We start from the raw sequence: 18,614 nt of genomic DNA on the forward strand, positions 1-18,614 counted from the left end.
CTTCCTCCTCTCTCTCTGCCTGCCTCTCTGCCAACTTGTGATCTCTGTCAAATAAATAAATAAAATCTTTAAAAAAATTTTTTTTTCAATTTAGAGGACACATAGTTTATGTGAAAGGGTCACCTGGGTGGCTCAGTGGGTTAAGCCTCTGCCTTTGGCTCAGGTCATGATCTCAGGGTCCTGGGATCAAACCCTGCATAAAGCCCTGCATAAAGCCCCGCATAAAGCCCCGCATAAAGCCCCGCATAAAGCCCCGCATAAAGCCCCGCATAAAGCCCCGCATAAAGCCCCGCATCAGGCTCTTTGCTCAGCAGGGAGCCTGCTTCCCCCTCTCTCTCTGCTTGCCTCTACTTGTGATCCCTCTGTCAAATAAATAAATAAAATCTAAAAAAAAAAAAAAGAATTGGCTTGAAAGTCTAGTTGAGGAGTTCAAACTTGCAATAATGAGCTGCTAAAGAAAGGTTCTTAATACAAATCTTTAAATATTTAAATATACAATTATGTTTTGAATTAGAAATCTACAGAAAAAAAGCATGTGTTATGTTTCATTGAATTTTACTTTTTAAAAAACTTCAATTGTGCTTTATGTTTTAAAGAAACTTGTGATTTAGAGATAAACACTGCACTATTTATAGAGGAAGTGATATAATTCTAGGATTTGCTCCCCTTCAAAATAAAGAGAAGGAGCAAAGTGGGTGACCTTGAGTTGGTAATTGTTAAAACATGATAAACAGAGGAAGTCTTCTTATATTATTCTTGCCAACACTTACTTATATGCTTAATATTTTTAATTATAACATCTTTCAATCTATCAAATTATTCTAGAAAAAAAGATCAATATTCACAGAGTGATTAACTATATTCTAGTACATCCACAGAAGTTTTTACAACCACTTTAAAATTACAAATGGGGGCACCTGGGTGGCTCAATGGGTTAAAGCTTCTGCCTTCGGCTCAGGTCATGATCCCAGGGTCCTGGGATCAAGCCCCAAATCGGGAACTCTGCTCCACGGGGAGCCTGCTTCCTCCTCCCTCTCTGCCTACTTCTCCGCCTACTTGTGATCTCTGTCAAATAAATAAATAAAATCTTTAAAAAAAATAAATAAAATAAAATTACAAATGACTTGGGACGCCTGGGTGGCTCAGTCAAGCTGCTGCCTTCGGCTCAGGTCATGATCCCAGGGTCCTAGGATCGAGTCCCGCATCGGGTTCCTTGCTCAGCAAGGAGCCTGCTTCTCTCTCTGCCTGCCACTCTGCCTGCTTGTGCTCGCTCTCTCTCGCTCTCTCTCGCTCTCTGAGAAATAAATAAATAAATAAATAAAATCTTTAAAAAAACAACTACAAATGACTTAATGAAATAGACTACAGGTTCTACTAATCAAAGCTTTACGAACTAAAAGTTAACTCAAGAAACTCTGCTTGGTTCAGGAAGCCTTCATAGCTGTTGTTAATGTTAACTCAAAATGGTTTACTTATATTTATGTTTTCCACTTTTTAAAAATTCTTAAAAATCTGCTTAAGAAGCTGCAAATCAAACACAAACAAAATACATTATTAAATGGAGAAGTTAATGACAATCTTATACCACTTTGCTTTGTGGTTTCATGTATTAAAATGTAAACTTCCATGCAGTGACAATGTTAATACTACATGTTGGCAAGCATCCTAACACAAATTAATACCAGCAACACATGGTATTACCCATCCCCCTCCCAAAAGAATGATATCAGGGACTAATTCCATTTTTTTTCTTCCTGTTACCCACAAGCAGGTGGCAACATAACACCAGTTTCAACAAAGCAGGCAAAGTTACCCCTCTGCAGAAATAGATGACCACTGAAACAAATCCCTGAATTCTTTCAAAGGAATAATTTGCTTACACCCTGGTTTAAAAGCACTTCATATAAAAGTCAACTTCATTATTCTGAGTGTACATTTCTTGAATTTCACCACCAACAACAAAAAACATTTACTAAGCCCAGCACTGGCTACATATGTTATTTCACTTAATTCTCAATGCAACCTTATTTAATAGATGAGAAAACAGGCTTTAAAAGGTTAGGTCCCTTCTGCAATACGTGTTGGAGAAAGGATCTGAAAACTACATCAATCTGACATCAACGTCCATGCTCATAACCACTTCACTATATTGCCTCCCATAAAATTAGTCTATGATCAATGATGTATATTATGGACATAAAGATGCTCATATAACCTGACAAATTTAAAGCAAGCATCAAATCTTAAAGTGGACTTACAGAGTAATTATCTTTTTAATAAACTTGTAATTCAACAAGAGGATATAATCTGTAAATAAAAGATCAAGTGATTTTTTGCTTTACTGTATTTCCCATATTAGGTTTATAGTGAAAAATCTTTAGTAAATAAGTCAATTTTATTATCAAATGAATTTGATACTGAATGAGACACTCTAAGTTTCATGAATTTTTATGTAAATGAGTTTCCTACTGAGCTTGAAAGAAAAAGCGGTCATTTATCTACAAAGTTAAGTAACAGTAAATTCAAACATTGCTATCAAGTGTCAAATGCCAACCAATTCAAAATTGGAGCAAAATGTTTACCATTACAGAATCAGAGGTGCTCAGAAACACAAATCCGGCCTCGGCACTTCCAAACAGTGAATAAGAACCATCTGGCTAACTCAATTTTCAGAAGTTGTTTGATTCTACTAGAACAGGAGTAAGGGCCACCCATTTTTAAAAATCATTATCTTCCATTTATGCATTCCCCCCCCTCTGGAATGGAAAAAATGGACCATTAATTTATAATCTGGCATCTGATCTCTCCTGGCTCTGGTCTGTTCATACTACATTATTGGAGTAACATAAAAATTCAGATAATTCAACAATAAGAGCCTGGAAAGTTATTTTGCAAAGCTCCTGACACCCAAATACAAATGGTTAAAATGTTTTCCTGAGGTCACTAACCTGCTTTTTACAAGGAGGACTTGTTAATACAGCAGAACTGCTACTCAACTCCCCTACACCTCGCCCAAGAGAAAAGAAGAATTAGAAATAAAAATGCCAATATGAAAGTTTCCTCGGGTGTTTTGAAAAAAGGGAGGAAAAATCGAAAGTCCCTGTTAAATGTAACACTCTTTAAATGTTTCTCCTGGAAACCAAGTCAGTTGGCTGAGCTGGGCTTTTTTGTGTAGGAAATGACCCTGCTCTGAACTCAATGCTGAGCAAGTGAAATGCTGGTGAATTATCGATCGGCCGTGGGAATCGGATCTCTCCAGGTCTTCCCTCCTCTACTACTTCCCAGCAGGAACAGAGTGCCGAAATCCTTTAACGCCGGGACTAAGCACTTTAGTCACCTCTCCAGCACTCTCCCTTCGGCCCCCAACCCCGTTTCACCTGCGATGCTGACGCAGGTGAACGCTTCTTTTAATAATCCCACGCTGACAGATGGACGGTCTACAGTATATTAACTGCTGTGAAACAGCCTTTCCGAATGTGCTTTCAAACGTATCAGAGTATGAACTGAAGTGTAAATTGCCTTAGACTAATTCCCCCACCAAATCCAGTCTTCTTTGAGACCTTAGAGCATCGGAAACGGTTTGATTTGCATTTACAATACAGACACACACACACACACACACACACACACACACACCCCTTTCTTCGGGATTTCTTAAGCCACGTTTAGATAAAAGTGCTGACCCACAGAAACACACAAGCATTACTGCCAATACCCATCATCTCAAGACTGCCCCGGAAGACTCTGAGAAAGACGTAAAAAGATGAAGCGAGAGCTTCATGTCGGGTTGATGGTTTGTCCCCGTAAGTTTCAAGTGCACATTATACTCCTGCAGCCCGAGCCTCGACAGAGATAAAGAAAGAAGAAAAGGGGCGGGGAGCGGGGGATTCTGTCGGCAAGAGCCCCGACGGGGCGCCCGTTCGGGACGCCGGATTTCCCTCTCTTTTCCCTTCCCCACCACCCCCGGACGGCCCGGCGGAATAACCCCCCCCCCCCCCGCGGACCGGGAACAATGCCGCGTCCGGGACCCCTGCACCCCCCCTACCGTCGTCCGCCACTCACCACCCAGGTCAGTGCCCCGTTGCCGCCGGCTCCCGCGCCGCCGCCGCCGCCCGCCTTGGCCATGGCGGGTGCCTCCGCTCACAGGCCCCGAGGCCGCGGCCGCCGCTCCCGCCTCCCTGCCGGCCGCCGGGCCCCTCTGCTCCGCACCGACCGCTCCGCTCGCCGTGCTCCTAGCGGCGTCGCCCCCCGCGCCCCATCGCTGAAACCCGGGACGGACAGACGGCCGAGCCCGCCGAGGAGGCCGCGCCGCTCGGCTCCCTCAAACTCGAGGCGCGGCGGCCCAGTCGCCCCGGCCTAGGCCCGTCGCTGAGGAAGAGGTGGAGAAGGAAGCAGGAGGCCGGCGGCAGTGAGCTGCGGTGCTTGCTTCTCGCCCGCCCGCCGGCGCCGCGGCAAGCCGTGCCGGGGCCCGGAGGTGCGCGCGGCGAGCGCAGCCGGAAAGCTCGGGGCGTCCAGACGTGGCGGGGAGGCAAAGGCGCCTTGTCCTTCCTCACACTCCGCGAAGGCCGGCCGCTGGGGTTGCCGGAGTCGCAGCTAACGCCCGGCCGCTGCCTCAAAGGCTGCCTTCGTCGGCAGCGCTACACCCCCGACTTCCTCGCATCTACACACCGAGAGGGACAATAAACAGAGCCACCGCCGCCGCGGTCGCCTCCCTCTTGTCCGGCATAACACCGCACACACACATTCGCACACCAGGGAGGGCGGGCGTGAGGGAGGGAGGAGGGCGCGGCGGCCGCCCGGCTGTCAGTCAGCGTTTCGGCGCCCAATCGGAGCCTTTTCACCACAACTCCTCGGCCAATCCCAAAATTCCAAGCCCCCGGGAGGGCGGGACCCGAGGGGGAAACGTCATTGCGGGTAGCAACCGAAAGGAAGACTTGGGGTTTTTTGTTTGTGTGTGTGTCTGTGGGTTTTCCATTTGAGGGGAGAGCAGGGGCTGCTGTCAAGGGTCATTTGAGGGCGGCAAAAGGAAGGGGTCGAATTGGCCTCGGGTCGATTGTAATCCTCCGAGCGTGCTGTTTACTCTAAGACCTGCGGGCTAAGCTGAGGCATTTCTTTGCCTGAGGCGGCTGGGAGGGGGGAGAGAAGGGGGGTTGGCAGGAAGAAGCCGAGGGCAGTCCCAAAGGGAAAGTATTTTTAAAGAGCGGTTGTAAACCGCAGGCAAGACGTTGTAGATCACTGGTGCAAGGAGGGCCCCGTGACCCCGGCCTCCCCAAGGCCCCAAGTGGACGCTGCTGTCGAAAGAATCTTTCCCCTCCTCCATCTCTTTCCCTCCCTCTCCTGTCCTCCCCTCACTCAAATGGGGTACGGTCAGTTTCAAGGAAACTGCATTTAAAGAACTTGAATGATAAGGGATGTGCTGAGAACGTTCCAGGGAAAGAATGCAGGGTGGGTTGAGGGTTCTGTTTCTACTCTTTGTTGACCTTTCTCTTCTCTGAACAATGCGGATTTGCCACTGTCACTTTTCATTCTCATCTGTCCAGCTACCTCTAGGAGGGCATGTTTAATTTTTTAAACTGCTTTCAGTGGAATTTTCAAATGCCCACTAAGGAATAATTTCATTCACATTAAAGCTTTCTAAGAAAGAAAATTACCCATATAGCCGCACCAAAGTCTTTGGCAGATGGAAGAAGGCTTTACCTCACCCTGCTTTTCAGCGTAATTCCATTCAACAAGTATTGATTGGATGCACACTCTGCCACTCTGTGCCAGGCTCCGCGATGGGTTCAAAATAAGAACAGCCCCCCCCTTTCCCCCCCCCATTTCAAGTCATTTATAATCTGGCTTGTGAGACGGACTAAAAGGGAGTTAACTATCACTAAAGTGAGTACTTGAGGGCATGAATTGCCACCAAATGGCTGTGACAAGAGAGCTTTTTAAAAAGATAAAAGCCGTATTGCTGCTTTGTGGAAAAGGTGTTTTTGTGAACTTCTCTTCCAACTGTGCATTTCCTCTCAAGGGAAAACAAAAATGTCTTAGGTCACATATTTTAACTGCCGCTGAGTCCAGAGAGGTGGAGAGCTCTGAAACATGGAAATAATTTAAACAGTTTTTCTTAATTAGCTCTCTAGTGGCCATGTAATTCTGGCTTATTGGGGACTTTGGTTTAGAACAGTGAAGCCTTTCTTTACCTTGAACTTGAGGTGCAAGCTTGTAAATCAGGCAGACCAGGGCTAATCTGGGCTCTGAACCTGACCAACTAAGTATTTGTGCCTTGTTATTTGACTTCCCTGAGCCCATTTATGCCTTGTTAAAATGAGGATTTTTTTGCTCTTGTGCTTACTGCGACTTTACACTTCAAAGTACATATATTTTATAAATTTGAAAGGGGTAAATAATTTTAAAGGTTGTGAGGTTTTTATAAAGATATACGCATTAAGTAGAAGCCAAGCTATGAGATGTATAACCGTCTCCTTTTTTAAACTTCAGTTTTCAAAACTCTGCAACCTCAGATTTTGAATAAAATATATTCAAAACTTGGGTTAATTAATGGAACTTCATGTTTATCTTTTCGCTTGCCTCATACACAAAGGACTGAACATTTTGCCTTCTGAGTGTGAAGACACCGTAGTGAATGTAACTTATTTTATTCTTATGAAAATACTAACTTATCTAAAAGAATTACAAATAAAGTAGTTGAATATACATGCAAAAATTAGAGCAAAAATTCATGAGGAATGGGGCAAACTATTTAAATTGAAAGTATCTCAGCTCCCGAAGAACTGTTTTGTTTTTTTAACTGTGTGCAACAGACTTAATGTATCTTTAAAATAAAACTGGTTAGGCCCAACTTGAGTACATCTTTCCTTTCTGGGGCTTTGTCAAATACTTTTCATTTATGTACAGAGTAATTATAGCAATAATTGCCACATTAAAAAGCTTCTATATCAGGTTTTTCTTGTTTGGAATACTACTTTATTCATATGTGCATGTTACATTTAAAGACTTAATTTCCAAACCAACAGCAAACACCAGCCAAAATAAAAAATTGTAGAAATCAAAGTCAATTCTACAAACTAAAAATAAAGGCCTTAAACCAAGTTTTCTGAATAGCTTCCATGGAAACTTATCATAACTACTTACAAATTTTTATTTTTAGATTTTATGTTTCCCTATTATAGCAATCAAAAACTATGTATTCATTAAATGTCTACTGTGTGTTAGGTACTCGGGACCTGGGAATACAAAAATGCAATGAAGATGTGGCCTCTGCCTTGAGTTCACACCTTGTGTTATATAGTTTTGAGCTAATATTTTAAATCAAAAGCAATTTTATATTTATTCATTTGCTATTAAATAAACAGTTTACCTGATGAGTCACACCTATAATTGCACATTAGACACAGCATGTAATTTAATCAATAAATAAACTTACTAAAGATTATAATTCCAAACTGTACTTCTAGATACTTGGCAAAGTTTCAATAGAGTTTGCATTTAAGTCATGTATTGTTCCAACACTGAGATTCAGTAGAGTGGGTTGGGGGATGCATCTATAATCTACTAAGCATTTAAAGGTGTTTTTTTTTTTTTTTTTAACATTTTATTTATCAGAGACTGAGGAGCGAGAGTGAGCACAGGCAGACAGAGTGGTAGGCAGAGGCAGAGGGAGAAGCAGGCTCCCTGCCAAGCAAGGAGCCTGATGTGGGACTCAATCCCAGGGTACCGGGATCATGACCCGAGCTGAAGGCAGCTGCTTAACCAACTGAGCCACCCAGGCGTCCCTCTACTAAGCATTTAAATAAGTTAATGTTTGAATTCAAGATTCAACATCTTCAAGTTGACCTCTCTGTCTCATTGTATTTTTTTTTTTTCTTTTTAAAGCTTTTGTTTGAGAGAGAGCACGAGATAAACATAGGGAGCATGGGGGTGGGGCACAGAGGGAGAGGGAGAGGCAGATTCTCCCACGGAACAGGGAGCTTGACAATGTGGGGCTTAATCCCTGGGACCCTGGGATCATGACCTGAGCCACAGGCAGATTCTTAACCAACTGAGCCACCCAGGCACCCCACACTGTATTGGTTTTTTTGTTTGTTTTGCTTTAAAGATTTTATTTATGTATTTGAGAGAGCGAGAGAGAGAGAAGCAGGAACTGGGAGAGAGGCAGAGGGAGAGGAAGAAGCAGACCTGTTGCGGAGCAGGGAGCCTAATGCAGGGCTCAATCCCAGGATCCTGGGATCACTACCTGAGCCCAAGGCAGACACTTAACTGACTGAGTCACCCAGGCACCCCACTGGATTGGTTTTTATGGATCCTTAATATATACAAAGTAGCTAGACAAAGAACAAGAAAAATTCATGTCTGGCCTACCATAAACCAAATAAATGGTTGTCCAGGTACTATTGTCTAGGTAAATGTTGTAAATGTAATTTAATGTCTTATATTTCCTTAGAAGTGAACTTAAGGTAAAGAAGAAAGCTACCACCAATGTAGCTTTTGGCATATCTATAGTAAATATAATAGATTATTAACTGATTTTCAAAAGCATTTGTTCCAAATATTTTATATTTTTACTTTAAAAAGGTACTTAAGGGGTGCCTGGGTGGCAATCAGCTGAACATTGGACTCCTTGTTCCCACTCAGGTCATGATCTCAGGGTTGTGAGATTGAGTCCTGTGCTGGGCTCTCCACTAAGCTGGGAGGCTGCTTGAGATTCTCTCTCTCCTTCTGTCCCTCCTACTTGTTCTCTCTCTCTCTCTCTCTCTCTCTCTCGCTCCCTAAATTAAATCTTAAAAAAAAAAAAAAAAAGTAAAAGGTACTTAAGGACCAAAGGTAATAAATGTTTATGGATGGATGAAGATATCAATGATTCCTGGGCTTTTGGTTTGTTGGTTAGTTTTTTCAAAGATTTTATTTATTTATGTAAGAGAGAGAGAGCATGAGAGGAGAGAGGTCAGCGGGAGAAGCAGACTCCCTGCTGAGCAGGGAGCCCGATGTGGGATGAGGGACTTGACCTGGGACTCCAGGATCATGAGCCCAGCAGAATGCAGTTGCTCAACAAACTGAGCCACCCAGGTGCCCTACATTCCTGGGTTTTATCACCACTGGCAAGCCAGATAAAGACTAAGGTCTCCAATTTCTACCTAGAAGTATGGGATGTTTGTTTTGTTTCACTTTTTTTTGTTTGGAGGATTTGTTTTGATTGGTTTTGGCCAAGTAAGCTATGCTGATCCTCTGGTGAGGTCTCTAATTACTTACACAGACAGAGGGACATTTTCAGTTATTTTACATGATATAGGTCAGCAATAATTCAGGGCTCTTAACTACTCTACTGAATTATATAATATGGAGAATATAATTAGCATGTGCCTTAGTTAAAAAGACTGTTCTCAGCCTTTAAAAGGGATTTGAAAAGATTGAGACTTTCAGAGAAGCATTTTCTTCTAAGAAAACCCTGCTTTAGAGGACATTACATGCTATCACTCACATAATCTTCACCAACAGAATATTATATGATCCTAGCATGTGTATTGCTAAGTTGCATTTAAAGTCTGGCTGCCCAGAGGCATCTGATTTAGTTACTCAGTAGGTTTTTAAGACTCAGATCTAAAGAAAGAAGTTAAAAGTGGCTTTCCTAGCTCAACTGTTTCCATTTCGGAAGAGCTGGGAACTCTAGAGCTGCCAAGTTGTTTTCATTATGTAGTGTATTTAAAAACTTAATGGTCGTGGGTGAGGGGAATCCAGGAAGTATAAGGAATATCTACACCAGAGGAATCTAAGATTTAAAGCCTACGAGTTAGAGGGGTTTCTGAAACAGAGTAAAAGAGGTACCTACAAGTTATCTAAGGTGAGTACTAAAATTCAGAACTTTGAAAAGTTCTTAGTGTGCCAGTTAACAGCAAAAATTCAACTTCGTATTTCCAAAATACTTAAGCACAGATTAGCCTAGATATCTTACGTCACTGATATCTTTGTCTCTTCATTTTCTTCTTTGCTGTGAGAGTGCTATCTGAATGTGAGAAGATCTAGAAGTAGGCCCAAGAATGCTGACTCTTCAAAAAACAGATTTCTAGTTAAAATAGTCTGAGAAAATTAAAAGGGCAAGACCAGGCTATTCAGCAAAAAGGTCTACTACACAGTGCTGGCCAAGCCTAGAAAATACCTAGCATGTAGTAGGTGTCAGTAATTACTCAATCAGTTTGGGGCATATTAAGAAGTTCCCTGAAGCAAAAATGCCCATCAAGGATTGTCCTAAAACTTGGTCAGGTTCCCTAAGTTTTTGCTTTTTCAAGTGTTCTTACTTGAATAATGGAGAGGGTAAAGCACCTTGAAGTTTATTGTAACATTATCAAAAATTGGTTGAAGCATTGTTCCTTTTGGAGAAGGAAAACCAGGATGGTGTGAGGAGAGAAAGAAGAGGTTATGGTACCAGAAGAAAGGATTGGGGGTGGTGGAAGACAGAGCAGTAACAAAAGCATCCAATTGTGTGAAACTGAGTGGAGAAATATTTTGGCTATGGAAGTCGATCAGCTGTAGCCTTGCCAATGCTTACACTTCGTTTCATCAAAGAAGGAAACCCTATTCATTGAGAACCCTGCTATCTTTGGTACAGGGCAGGCACTTTCACACATACTAGCTTAATTTCAACAACCTAAATGGAGGTATTACCATTCTTATTTCATAGTCAAGGAAATTAAATGTCATAAAAAGTCACTGAATAGAGTCAATGCTGGAACTGAAATTCAAACCCAAGTCTCTTACTCCGAACCACACCCTTTTGTAACACTGCCAAGTTGGCTAACACACTTGGCAGTATCCCATATCTCGCAATGTGTTAAGAACTTGGCAATGCTGGTGAATAATTCTGGCCCTCAGTAAAACCCTTTGGTTGTTAAATTTTATTGTTGGACTATGGTGGCAAGTATCTGCAATTTGCATGACCAACTAGAAATTTCTTTTTGAAAGCAGCCTGGATCTCCTTTGTCTTGCCTTGTTATAAAATAAGTTGGTTTTGGGAGTCCAAAGGATCCATTATAAAAAAAAAAAACAAACCTGAGGTCAAAGATGCTATGGGTCCTGTGACCTCTATCTGTAGGATTTTAAACCTTATAATCTAAACCCAGTGTAATGATTATCATAACACTCAAAGTAGCTAACTTTCCAATATAGGAGGAAAAACGGAAAAGTACCATGGAACTAGACTCTTGGATTGATATTTTGGATAACTTCAGATTCACTGAAAGCAGCATAAAAATTCTCGAAGTGTTCAGTCACACATGGAAGACCTGTTTGTGGACACTTCCTCTGTAGTAAGGATTATTTACTTTATTGTAATCTATTTTTATGTGCTACATTTTTGAACCTCCCATTTTAACATTTTGCAAATAAAGTTTGTTAGTACCTCGGTTCCCTGAGGTAGAAAAAGTTATTTTGGAAATTACAAGTCCCAGAAACCAGGCACAATACTCATGCATATGGAAGTCAGAAAACACGTTAACATTTTTAAGTCTGAGCAACTTTGCGGTGAACAAGTCATACTTGGCCTTGAAACTATCTTCAGGAATCTCTATTAGCATCCTTAAAATGTATGTTTTAACAAAAAGACTTTGGGAAATACTGCCACTTTTCATATTATTTCTGTTACCACAACATGTTCATTTTGCAAATTTAAAAAGTAGAAATAAATATAAAGCAAAGAAACAAAATGACCCATAATTCCACCACCCAGATAATTACAATTAACAATTCGGTGAATGGCTTTCTACCAAGACAAATAACATACACTCAAAAATGTATACTTTTATTTTTTTTTTAAGGGAACCATGGGCTCTAGTAAGTTACTTAAAATTTAAAAATGAGTTCTATCCCACCCTAATAGCTAAAATTACAATACCAACTGTTGTTGAGGATCTGGAGCAACAGAAATGCTCATATACTACTGGTAGTTTGTAGTTTAGTAAAAAACCATGTTACAACACTGCTCAGTAGCAGCTGCTAAAGCTGAAGGCTCACATAGAATAATCAACCAAAAAGTCCATTCCTAGGTATGTGAAGATAGAAATGCATACTTATATATACCAAAGACACATATAAGAATATACAGAGCAGCACTGTTCGTAGTTGCCTCAAACTAGCAAATCCAAATGTCCTTCAATGTCAGAATGGCTATATTGTATATGCATACAATAGACTACTATTGAGCGATGAAAATGAGTGATCTGCTATACGTAACAGGTAAGAATTTCTCCAATATAATGTAAAGTTAAAGAAGCCAAATAGAAAAGACTATGTACAGTGTAATTCCCTTTCTAGAAGTTTAGAAACAAGCAAAACAAAACTAATCTATGATGTTAAAAGTCAGGATGTGGTTACCCGTGGGAGGAGGATTCTGGGTGCTGGTAATTTCTAGTCTTTGAACTAGGTGGTGAATACAGGATTCTGTTCGTTTTGAAAATTCATCCAGCTCTACACTTTTCTATACGGAGATTATGCTTTGATTTGAAAGTTTATTTAAAAAAAAAACCCACTGCATCACGAACACTTGACAAGAAAGGATATGTGTGTGGAAAGACTGAATTGATGCCTCTGAGGTCATCAGTGATTAGATTTGTGCTTTGAGTGTGAAGTGAGAGGGATAACCTTATTTATTTCATGGGTGTTTTCCCTTTTCTATGTACACAAAATGACATAAGATTGAAGAGGTTTTTTTTTTTTTTAAAGATTTTATTTATTTATTTGACAGAGATCACAAGTAGGCAGAGAAGCAGGCAGAGAGAGAGGAGGAAGCAAGTTCCCTGCTGAGCAGACAGCCCGATGTGGGGCTGGATCCCAGGACCCTGGGATCATGACCTGAGCCGAAGGCAGAGGCTTTAACCCACTGAGCCACTCAGGCGCCCCTGAAGAGTTCTTTCAATAAGCACAAATGAAACTTACATAATTTTTTAAAGATATCGTTAGTTGTAACGTTAATTTTTTAAAAGAATGCATTTATTTATTATTTGTGAAAGAGAGAGAACTCCAGAGAGCTCAAGCGGTGGAGAGGGAGAAAGCCTGATGTGGGGAACCTGACCTGTGGCTCTATCCCAGGACCTCAGGATCACAACCGGAGCCAGAGGCAGCCGCTTAACCAACTGAGCCACCCAGTTGCCCAGAAACTTAAATAAATTTTTTTTTTAAGATTTTCTTTATTTACTTGAGAGAGAGCATGAGAGGGGAGAAGGTCAGAGGAAGAAGCAGACTCCCCGTGGAGCCGGGAGCCTGATGCGGGACTTGATCCCAGGACTCAAGGATCGTGACCTAGGCCAAAGGCAGTAGCTTAACCAACTGAGCCACCCAGGCGCCCGAACTTAAATATTTTTTTTTTAAAAAAAGGCAGAGAGAGAAAGGGGGAAGCAGGCTCCTTGGTGAGCGGAGAGCCCAACATGGGGCTCGATCCCAGGACCCTGAGATCATGACCTGAGCTGAAGGCAGAGGCTTAACCCACTGAGCCACCCAGGTGCCCCAAAACTGAACTTTTTCTAATAACAAATAATAACTGTAATTATTCTTCTTGGCACTTACTGTATGTTGACACTTGACCAACATATCACTTGCATTATCTACTTGCATTAGTCCTCATGAGACCTGCATGAGTTCAGAATTTATTTTTAAAAGTTAACAAAATTTGGGGTGCCTGGGTGGCTCAGTCATTAGGCATCTGCCTTTGGCTCGGGTCATGATCCTGGGGTCCTGGGATCAAGTCCCATGTTGAGTTCCTTGCTCAGCGGTGACTCTGCTTCTCCCTCTGCGTGCAGCTTGTCCTGCTTGTGTACTCGTGCTCTCTCACTCTCTGACAAATAAATAACTAAAATCTTCTTAAAATGTAGAAAAATAAAAGTTACCAAAACTATAACTGTAATACCTTCTGGTTGTAGAAATCCATTAAAATTGTATCGATTAAGAAATGCAAACAGTCCTTAACATGTCTTTTCCCCATAAATATCACTGATTAACAAACTGGTATGTCCTTCCAGATCTTTTATATGTATATGGAAACCCACACAGTCGCACAGAAGGGAGGTCAGTTATTAATGGCATGATATTGTAAATACAACTCTGCGAGTTGCTTTACTTACCTTAACTATACCTCCTAGAATCTAAGTCTGTCCCTAGATCATCTCATTCTTTTAATGACGTCCTGATTATTTAACCATTTCATTATAAATAGGGTTCAGGGCCTCATTATAAACAGATCCTCAGTCAGTACTATTGACTTTTTGAACTGGATAATTCTTTAAAGACCTGTCATACCCATTTGAGATGTTTACCAGCATTCCTGGTCTCTACGCACTAGAAGCAAGTAGCATCCCTCCTCTCCCCAACCCAACCACAAACCCATTGCCACTGGAACAAAATGTCTCCAGACATTTTGTCCCCTGGAAGACAAAATCCCTCCTTCCTACCACTGTCAAGAAACGCAGCAGAGAAGGATATTTATGTCGTTATTTTCAACAATGTCAGATGGATTCACCAAACATTGGTATTGCTTATCATAAACGACATTTTACAGATGAGCAAATGGAGGCCAGGAAGGTTGATATGTCCAAGGTTAATACGATTTCGTGCTGCTCTAAGTAGTAAAGATATGAACCCAATTCTGTGTCCTCCAGAGATTTTTTTTTTTTCAGAGATTGTGATTTTAATCTCCCTCCCAATCCTACTATAATGTTACTACTCAGAAGGTTGTTTTAGGGACCACTCCAAAGGAGATAGAACAGATATTAAAAATATCTTACTTGTGATAAACATTCTTCTGCTTCCTTTGACAGAACCAGGTGTTAAAAACTTTTCTGCTTTCTAAAGGTGTCCATAAGCAGAATAAGTCATTTGTAATAAACACTTAAACTAAGAAACCTTTAGGAATTTTTAAACAGATAGCTAATATAGTATCACCATACTTAATATATTTAACAGTGATGGAGTGCCCTGAGAGGTAACCTAGTTTATATTGGTAATGGGCCCAAAGTCGGGTTTCTAGATCTTTCTGGGGCAGGCAGCTTTGCCTGAGTCACCATCACTGAGTACAGATGTATATCAAGCTCCTATTGCATATGGTAGCACACTGCTAGTCCCTTGCACTCCAGCTTCCCTCCCCAGTGCTGGGGCCACATCTTGTAACTCCCAACAACTGATAACAAGGCAAATGAGGCAACAGAGGTTAAGTAAAATAAATCAAAATTAACATAGCTGTTACTATCGAGTACTTACTATGTATCAAATATTTAAATCAGCTGTTATCTCCTTTCATTCCTCAATTGTTTGAGCACCTACTATGTGCCAGATGGGCCCCAGGTGCTATAATATAGGCGTGAACATGAGGCAGAGAGCATGCCTCTATGAAATTTGTGAAGGACATTAACCAGTTGCTTAAATAACTGTGATCCATGGGGAAAATATAATGAGGGAGGGGAGGAGGGAAGACTTTCCCAAGAAAGTAGGTTGGGCCCTAAGACCAGCAATAGTATGTGTCAAACTGTCAGGTAGTGGTATAATTGTCAGTGTCGTGGTATAGTTGAGGAAGTAAGAGCAGACTACAGGAAGGGGCAGATCAAGCAGGACATATTAGTACATGCTAAGGATTTTTCTCTTCGGACCTAAAAAGTCCATGAAAAACATTGAGGGAGTTTTAAGCTGTGGAGTGTCATGATCACATTTGGAGGTTCCTATTCTATTTGCTCTAATGTTATTCATATTATCTCATTCTTACAGAAAAGGGTTTTAGAGACCACGTCTTAGAAATTGTACTAACTTGCCTATTACAGTACATTCTTTCATTCATAGGAAAAGGAGATAAAATGGGTCAGGGTTATTATTGTTTCCCTCTAATGGCTCCTCCATAGTTTTGGCCTTGAAATTTTCCCCTTATTGAGGCTTATGGGACCTCTGGTTAAACAATGAATCAAGGCCTTGGAAGCTTAACAGAGGACATGTCACTGTTGATTCTCTGCTTCTATTTTGTTCTTAATTTTCATACCTGTCGAATGGGAAGTTCCCTTCTGATAAATAATCTGACAGAGAATATCATGATGAATAAAGAGTGATTGCTAATAGAGTTCTGAGAACAGAAAGAAAAAAAAGATCCCAATGACTCTAATATTAATTCCAGGCCACCACTATTCATGGGCTGTCATTTTAAAAACCTGTCTCTCTGAACACTTCATCCATAAATTCGCTGCTTTCTTCCATTACTGGTGGTGAAGTAATCTCCGTAATACCCGAGCTGACCCTTCCCAGAAGGTCTCTGACAACCACATAATGCTTGCTTCACCTGATGACGGAGCTCTCATAATACAGAAGAGTCAAGGCCTGAAGCATTTGGCCATTACCTTGGTTATGAATTTCTCTCAGGAATTTAACACACTGCCACATTCTTGCTTTTTAATTAAGCTCTCTCTCACCTTCACTTTTTCACAGTTCTTGTTTGTTCAGTCGTCTCCAGGAACTGATCTCAAATGATGTTTTTCACAGCTGTTTTTGAGGCCCTGGCGTCAGTATTACAGGTTTTATTTGTTAAATTGTTTGTTCGGAAGCGTAATTTCTCTGGGTCTCTAGTTTCTTCATCTGTAAAATGTAAGGAATTTGGATTCAATTCCCCCTCGCAGCTAAATATTTCTAGGATTTGACTCTTACCATTATTCAGATGTAAGAGTAGTAATTTGAGAAATTGGACCAATGAGTTACATTCTCCCTTTCACAGCTTTAGGGAACTTTCTTTTCTGTAACTTGATACTAAACATTTCATATTTTGCCTACACTGTTGGCATCTGAAAGAATGAATGCAGCCAGATTTCTTTCAACAGCACTGAACGAGAGCATCCTTTGTTTGCCAGGAAAGCTCAGAAAAATAAAATATTCTAGTATAACAATTAGGAGAAAGACCTGTGACTAGATCCATTTTGTGCTTGACTTTGGCAATGTCAAAAATGCGTTTGCTATTTTAAAAGTTATTTTGGTATCTTGCCCTTTTATTAAAGCGTGCTCTTCAAAGGTCATAGGAGAAAAAGTCATGATTCTGGGAAACATAGTTTCACCTAATCTCATCATCCAACTTCTTTTTCCACTGGCGAGAATTGAGCCTTGAGTCCCAACAAAAGAAATATCTTAGCTTTTGGGCTATTTGGGCCCTGAAGAAGCTAAACGTTCATTTCACTTGTCCCAAGAAAAAGCCACCTACATTTTCCCCAGTCCTTAAAGGCTTCCCCACAGACCTGGTAAATTTTTGTTGAATAGATTTGTTCTCATTTCTGAAGCTCCCTTGTTCTATTCCTTGACTGTTTTTTTTAATGTTAAATTTTAATCAACAGCTTAAGACAAGTCACAAAATCATTTGCTAAAAATTGCAGTAAAGTCAAGAATAAGAGAAAAAAAAAATCAATGCCATAACCTCAGTAACTTGCTGTTAATTCTATTTTCATGTCAACAGGTATGATTGGAGAATTTGTATTTCTGGTACAAAAAAAAAACATTTTGGAGATGGTAATAACAAAGACTAGCAGCCACCTAGTTAGGCTTTATTGTTAGGTCTGAATTCTATTGATATTTTCCACCTGTCTACTTACTCTTCTTGTAGCTGTTCCATCCTCCTACCCAACCTCCTAGCATCAGACATAAAGCCAAGAAAGCATCAAAAACCCAAGCTTGATGCTTTCCTCTCCCAGAAAGTTGGTGATTGGGAACCAAGTAGAAGAGGTGTAATGGAATTGGTCATTAGGCAAACATAATAAAACCAGCAACATTTGGAAAGGATTACCTATTCAAAATAGAACTCAGACCTTCATGGACTCCATGACAAAAGAGCCAACACTTCTTGCTCTACAAATAATGCCTTTCAGTCCATAGAGGCAACAGAAAAATTGGGAACATCACTGCTGCTGGTAACTTGTTAGCCCAGTTTGAAAGTGAGTGCCCTCCCGAAATTCATACTGAAATCCTAATGTCCGATGTGATGGTGTTAGAATGTAGGGCCTTTGGGAAGTGGTTAGGCCATAAGGGTGGAGCACTCCTTAATGAGATTAATGCCTGGGGAGAAATGAAATTAATGCCCTCGTAAAAACTGAATAGGGCCTCTGAGGAAGTCGCAAACCAGGGGAGAACAATCTGCAAAACTATATTAATATGTATGTTTATGATAAGAAGAAAGACAACAATTCTACTCCTGAAACCAGTATTACACTGTATGTTAACTAAGTATAATTTATTTATTTATGTAAAGATTTTTATTTATTTATTTATTTGTTTATTTGAGAAAGAAATTGAGAGTGAGAGAGAAAGAGCATGAGCTGGGGGAGAAGCAGACTCCCCACTGAGTGGGGAACCTGGTGCAGATCTTGATCCCAGGACCCTGGGATCATGACCCAAACAGAAGACAGATGCTTACCTGACTGAGCCACCCACATGCCCCTTAACTAACTGGAGTTTAAATAAAATTTGAAACACACAAAAACAGAAAAAAAACAATATACAGATTGTCTCACAGTTTCTACTGGTTTAGTAAGTATATCAGGCAATTGAAACTATGGAACACAAGAATAACTATAAGACCAATGTTGATTGGGTGGTGATTGTCAAGGCGCACTGAC

At 40.9% G+C, this 18,614-nt stretch overlaps 1 protein-coding gene across 2 annotated transcripts in view; it reads right to left on the minus strand.

Annotated features, from left to right (window-relative positions):
• The window catches only part of TOP2B (DNA topoisomerase II beta), a 58,430-nt gene extending 53,669 nt beyond the window's left edge, over positions 1–4,761 (minus strand). For both annotated transcript variants that reach the window (XM_032860978.1, XM_032860977.1), the window contains exon 1: positions 4,063–4,761. In XM_032860978.1, the coding sequence (XP_032716869.1) occupies positions 4,063–4,125 (63 nt within the window). In that variant the 5' untranslated portion in view covers positions 4,126–4,761. The remainder of the gene's footprint in view (positions 1–4,062) is intronic.
• Positions 4,762–18,614: the final 13,853 nt, after the last annotated feature.

This window comes from Lontra canadensis, unplaced genomic scaffold (assembly GCF_010015895.1).
Source record: "Lontra canadensis isolate GAN:19392208 unplaced genomic scaffold, GSC_riverotter_1.0 scaffold20, whole genome shotgun sequence".
NCBI lineage: Eukaryota > Metazoa > Chordata > Mammalia > Carnivora > Mustelidae > Lontra > Lontra canadensis.